General features: G+C 35.0%; 1 protein-coding gene across 1 annotated transcript; it reads left to right on the top strand.

Annotated features, from left to right (window-relative positions):
- The first annotated feature begins 284 nt into the window (after positions 1-284).
- Positions 285-3,686, top strand: LOC136066233 (uncharacterized protein At2g39795, mitochondrial-like). Its single transcript, XM_065770206.1, has 3 exons — positions 285-673; positions 2,164-2,492; positions 2,867-3,686. Exons 1-3 carry the CDS (start codon positions 431-433, stop codon positions 3,033-3,035), a joined length of 741 nt encoding a protein of 246 aa, XP_065626278.1. The 5' UTR covers positions 285-430; the 3' UTR covers positions 3,036-3,686.
- The last annotated feature ends 2,826 nt before the right edge of the window (positions 3,687-6,512 follow it).

Raw genomic sequence — 6,512 nt, 5'->3', positions numbered from 1 at the left:
TACTATAATAATTGGGTTGGGTTTGGATTAGAAGTAATTAATTAAATAGATTTTAACAAGTAAATGAATTTTATATATTCAACTCAATTATGCTCACTTCAAACCCACCAAAATTCATCCATTTGACACCCATAGTTGAAATTAAGGGCTCGTTTGATAATGTTGATCTAGTAATATTATTTATATTTTTTAAAAATATGTATAGATAAAAAATTATATGAAAAAAAAAAGTGTAATATTGTTTAAAATCTGAAAAGTGTTAGCTTAAAAATGTAATTCCAAACTTCTCCAAATAGCCACAAATGTAAAAACCGAAAACTACCCATGTGATAAACGAAAAACCTTTCCAATTGTTCCTTAAACCCTAACCTCTGATTCTGAGCACTCTTCATCACTGTTCTTCAGGCACGCCTAAAAACCTCAATTGTAAATGGCACGCCTAAACCTAAACCTAGTCCGACCCCTATTGAGAAAACCCAGAACCCTACCCTTCCTAATTGGTGACCATCAACTTCAACAACCCATTTTCAATATCACTCTAAAAAAACACTCTCTGTTTCAGTTTCAAAGAAGTTACATCTCCGATATGCGCAAATCCGCCTTCGAAGGAAACATCCTCAGACTCCTCCGCAACGAGATCCAATACGAGCTCCAACGCTCCACTCCCACCCAGGTTTTTTTTTTTTTGGTTCAGAAAGCAAATAAAAGTAAAAAAAATGTTAATGGGTTTTGTTTGGTTTCTGAGAAAATGAAAATTTATTATTGTTTTGAATATAATTTTTGAACTGGAACTTGGTTTCATTCTTAGTTCGGGAGCTCCATTTCACTTCGATTAGTATTTTATTTTTTGGATCTAAAAAAAAAAGGGATGTTTATCCCATTGTGTGTGATAGAGTATCAGTCCTTATCCCATTGTTAGTTCTAGAGTTTCAGTCCTTATAACCCTGGCTTACTACGTTAAGCGTTTTGTAGCGGTATTTTAGTTATGTAATATATTATGAGCTTGTTTAAAAAAACTCTATATACAACTTTTTGTGTTGGTGTTCTAATTAAGTATGACTGTTTTCTCACCAAAAAAAAAACATTGTGTTTAGATGGCGCATTTGATACAAATTTTTTTTTTTTTAATTTTATATTTTAGATATGTACTATTTATTCTGAACCATGAAATGGATCCATTGCAAATGGAGAGGATAATTATTGGTTAGAGAGATGAGAAATTGGCTTAGCTGCTGAATTGTTGCATTTTAGAAATTAAACTTACATAACAGTGACAATCTCATTTTCATTTGTTGTTCTATTACTAATTTTTCAACAATCAAACAGAACATTAGAAGATTATATTTGGTTTGGTTGGAGTTTTGTTATGAAGATTATGCATCGGTTGGTTGATCATATTTTACCAGTATTAATATTTATCAATTAATGGGACTAAGATTCTGTTATGATCCTAGTGTCCCATATAGATTAAGTATAAGCTTAACTATGTGTTTATAAGCTCTTGGGCACCCTTTGCAAGCTGGTTGTGAGTTTTACCCATGGGTTTGTAACATTTGGCATTAGAGTCAACCACCACGTTGAACATGGTTCATTGAGCTTTGTGGTTGGATCTCGAAGGGGGCGACCCAAAGGCTAGATTAAAATTACTGATAGATGAGTGGAGCCACCAAAAAGAGAGAAAGGGCTACCATCGGGTCAGTGTTGCTAGAGTGAGTCGTCGTGGACCTTGGTTGCGGAGCGTGGTGGTATGTTATGATCCTAATGTCCCACATGGATTAAGTATAAGCTTAATCATGTGTTTATAAGCTCCTAGGCACCCTCCCCTTGCAAGCCAGTTTTCAAGGGTGAGTTCTATTGATGGGTTTGTAACAGATTCAGTAAAAGGGTTCACTTAAATGAGTCTAGTATAAGTCATAACCGTATTCCTCAAATTCTTCAGCTATGTTCTTTAAAAGCAAAAAATACTGAGTCTAGTCATGATTTTGTACCTTTTCCCTCAAGTTTTTCTTAGCAACCAAACTGGGAATTAATAAAATTATCATATCTGTTCAATTAATATTTATTAATTTTTTTTACATGACCACTACTGATCTAGTGAATAGAAAGAAAGTAGTAATTGGTTTTGTGGGTGGGTTTAACAGTTAACTATGTTTAATGTTACAGCCTGTTGCGAACTTTGACATATTCACAATTGATGATCGGCCTGGAGAGCAATGGATTAGATTGAAAGGAAAATTTAAAGACGAAGGCATTAAAGTTGAAGTCACCATGTTTGATGGAGCCATTCCTGCTTCAAAATCAGGTGGTGGTGGCAGCACTGGGGATGAAGTCCAACTTCACATTACCCTAATTGTCAATATCACTAAAGGGGAAGATGGTGAAGTCTTGGAATTCATATGCTCTGCTTGGCCAGATAGTATAGAGATTAACAGGCTTTTCATACGCTGTGGTGATAAGATGTCAGCACAGCCTTACGCAGGGCCTGAATTCAAGTATGATGTATTTTTATTATTTTCCTCTAATAGCCTATTCAATTGCTAATGAATTGAAGGGAAAGAAAAGAAGTTGAAATTTCAAACTGAACATACTTGATGGAATTGAACAGAAGAATACCATGTATAGAGTTAATGTGATAATTTTTTTACATTGATTTTGCTGTATCCAATAGTTGGGTTATATAGGGGCTGTTTGGTTGGTGAGTTTAAACAACAGTTTTCAGTGTTTAAACAACATTACACATATTTTCATACACTTTTTCATCTGCGCGTATTTCTAAAAAATACAACCAATGTTATTAGAACAACATTACCAAATGAGCCCATAACTTTGGACTGATAATGTGGTTGCTTTTAATGTTTGTTTACAGGGAATTGGATGATGAGTTGCAAGACTCACTTTACGAATTCTTGGAAGCAAGGGGTATAAATGATGAACTTGCTGCATTCTTGCATGAGTACATGAAGAACAAAGATAAAACTGAGTTTATTAGATGGATGGGAACTGTGAAAACTTTCATTGAAAAGCAAGTGGAGTGATTGGTTTTGCATTCTGGATGAGATTAGTTGTTTGATCAATTTTGCATTTCCCAATGGAAATTTAACATGGTATGTCATTTGTTGAGTGACATTTGACTTATATATTAAGCTTTGTGACTATGCCTTTCTTGTTGATGGTGATCATTGATGAGAAGGTGGTGACTGCTTACCATAATAAAAAGGTTTAGTGCAATATATCTAAGAAATCCTTTTCATTTAAAACATTGTTATTATTTGGAATTTTCCAAAGGATATTGGGGCAATTAATGTGGCTATTGATATGGCAACATATGTATTGAGAAGGTTTTCCACAGTTGGCTGGCAAGGGCTGGGAGCGAGATTCCATGGATGAAGAAGCTAGGCTATATGAGACTCTAGGAATAGACAGAAGGTGCTACAATATTTGCTAATGAGGGAGAGTTTTATGTCTTTGGAGAATTCTTGTGAAGATACTTGCAGTGCTTTCTGGTTTGGTAGTCTTTTCCCGCCCTCTCCAACTCCCTAGGCAGCTTAGAGGAATTAGGCTATACTAAAGAGACGGATTCTCAAGTTTTGGCAAATGCATGTATAAAGCTCTAGCTTTCTTGAGAACTTTCTGTTTCTTGCATGGTTGTGAAAATGAGCAGAGACATAATTAAGGTTATTCATAGATTTCCCATGTTTGTAATTCTACATGAATGTATGTCTGTTGACAGGTAACTGCTTCAGAACTTTCTCATCTTTATAGAATTGGGTACATGCTAATTGCACTCTAATGAGTTCTCTAGACATAGTCCTTGGAATGTTCTCTTCCTGGGAATTTGGACTATCAAGTTACCAAGAAATATCAAGGTATTCCCATTTAGATCGTCCTCTTCAAGATTTAGTCAATGCCTACATCCAAAGAGTTATAAATTTTTTCTCAAGTGTACTCACCAGAGTCATCACCATTTAAATAGCACATCGGTTTCGTTTCCCAAAAAAAAAAAAAAAAAAAAAAAAATCGTTTTATTTGAAGTGTAATTATTTAGTGTTTTGGGAGTGCAATAAATGCACTTTTTGTCTCTCACATGAGTTGCGGATCCCATTACGAAATTGATTGTGGGTTTTCCATTTGGCTTAAACTTAGGTTTTGTTTAGTTGGAGATCATATAGGGAAGATAGAAAATAAAAGAGAGAAAAGTAAAGAGAAAATGATGTTTTTGTTTGTTTGATTGAGGGTAGAAAAGGGTAGAGATATTTTGGTGAGGCTTACAAGATTTATTTCCTATCCTACCAAAACATAGTCTCCCTAAATTGGCGGAAAAATGGCAGAGAAAAGTGGGCAAAAACATTTGGACAAAATTACCCACATTTCCTTTTTACTTCTTTTGGCTACTTGGGCGTAAATGAGCATGCCATTTTATTTCTTTTGGGTTTAATTGGATGTTGTTGTTTTTTATTTTTATTAAATAGTAATACTTATTAGAACACACATGAAAATAGTAAACAGTAATACTTTTTGAGTAAATTGGACGTTGTTGTTGAAGTTGTATTGTTGTGTATATATATATATTTTGGTGATGATAAGCATATCACTCCTTTTTGTGTTTTTTTTTGGACATTTTTTTATTTCCTTTTTTTTTTTTGGGTTGGTTGTTTGCCTATTTTATTTATTTATTTTTAATTGAGCATCATTTTTAATAAGAACATATGAGTAAATTTATAAAAACTCTATTTTTTATCCTCTCATTTCTTTTTTCAACTAAATAAAAAAGGTTTTCCATCATTTCACTTTTCTACAATTCTAACCAAACAAAGAAGGGAAAAACTAATGTTATTACGGTAACAGTTTTTGTTTTCTATTTTCAAATTTTTTTTTTTTTATAAAGAAAAAGAATTTTCTTGTATTTTTGAAATCAAAAAGCAGATTTTTCAACAATTTTTTCTTCAGTACGGTCAAGCTGTTGACCAATAACATGCAAAGATTCATTAACAAAATTGTTTTGTTCAATAAGGCTAGCAATAGGAGTTTGATCATCAGTAATTTTGAAAGGAGAAGGCTGAACATCTGTTTTACTAGTATTTATCAAAATAGTTTCAAGGGGAGGATGGCTAGTCCTAACAATGGTCTTGTCACTTTTAACAAAATTTGATTTCTTTATCACGTTCAAATGATGTTTTGAAGCTTCATCTTTTGAAACATAATAATTTTCAAGAAAATCAAAAAACAAAATATGCTTTTTCAATTGAAGCATTTTCTCTTTCCATTTTCTTTTAACACGGTCTTTTTCAGACTGAGCAAAATTATTTTGGAAATATTTCCTTTTTGGTCTATTTTTTGAAAGCATGAACTCATTGAACAAAGAAACCATATCAATTTCAAAATCTCTATTCAAAACAGTCAAAGTTCTCAATTGGTTAACATTATTATCAACAAGAGGAAAATCAGAAACAATTTTAGTATCATCATCTTTCATATGATAACCAAATGAAATAATATTCAAGTCCAAAGTCTTAGCAACATTAGAATCATCCAAAGCAAGAGTAATATCAGGAGAATAGTTAACATGATTCAGAGAAGTAATATCCATACAAAGAATGCTTTCTTTAAAGTGATTAGATCTAGCATGAAACTCACTATCTTCAACAGTGTGATCTTCTCTATTTACAATATCATGAGGACAACTAGTCCTGGAGCTGATAGAGGAGTTGGATCTCCACATCTTATCCATACTATCCTAGTTTTAACACTCAGTTATCATGTTTTTCTCACAACCGTTGCATTTCGTAACATATACCCTAAGCAACCCTATACCACACACATGCCCTACACGCCCTTTCTTGGCTCAAATGGGCCTTATAGTCAGGTTCTGGGAATTCACTTTACACCTAGGGTGGCGCCAACGACTGTAAGAAGGGGACACAACAACGGAGCACCAAAGGGTCGGACAAGCACAGACAAGGTACAAAGACACACAACAACACTACCACCGGCCAGAAAAGAGTGGCTCTGATACCATAAAGGGGGCTTTCCCCACGATTAGACACGGCTTAGGCGGGGAGGCATACCTATCGTTCCAAGGCTCCGCCATCCTGCTTGGGCCATAATCAGCACTGCCTTTAGGGCTCATGCCGACAGAGGATCTAACCTGGTACCCTACTGTATCATGCACAAAGGCGCCGGTCATACAAGAGCCGTTCCTTAATCCCCGTCAGGGACGTGAGAACTCTGACCACGGGGAATACCTGGTTATGTATATTTGTGTTGTGGAGTTCATGTCTTAGGCATATATTGGCTCGTAAAACAGCCCAACAAAGCCATGGTGAGTTAAGCCTAGTCCACTAACCATCAACACCATCCTTTGGAGGCCCAGGATCCTCCTAGACCATTGGGCTTGGGCATTGTCCAAAGCAGAACCCACATTAAAAGGCGACTTCACGAGGGACTGGGAAAAGGAGAGGGAAGAAGCAATCCATTTGCAAGCATGGCTCCAAGACTAAGGAATAGCTACGATA

The sequence above is a fragment of the Quercus suber genome, unplaced genomic scaffold (genome assembly GCF_002906115.3).
Source record: "Quercus suber isolate HL8 unplaced genomic scaffold, Cork oak 2.0 scaffold_123A, whole genome shotgun sequence".
NCBI classification, from domain to species: Eukaryota; Viridiplantae; Streptophyta; class Magnoliopsida; order Fagales; family Fagaceae; genus Quercus; species Quercus suber.
Note: the sequence above shows the minus strand (reverse complement) of the source record. Positions and strands in the feature narration are given on the sequence as shown.

Bases quoted from the DNA above. Each gene is read 5' to 3' on its own strand.
- LOC136066233 (XM_065770206.1), top strand. From the start codon at position 431: ATGGCACGCCTAAACCTAAACCTAGTCCGACCCCTATTGAGAAAACCC. The intron at 674-2,163 runs GTTTTTTTTTTT...TTAATGTTACAG, and splicing joins AACGCTCCACTCCCACCCAG to CCTGTTGCGAACTTTGACAT. The intron at 2,493-2,866 runs GTATGATGTATT...GTTTGTTTACAG, and splicing joins TACGCAGGGCCTGAATTCAA to GGAATTGGATGATGAGTTGC.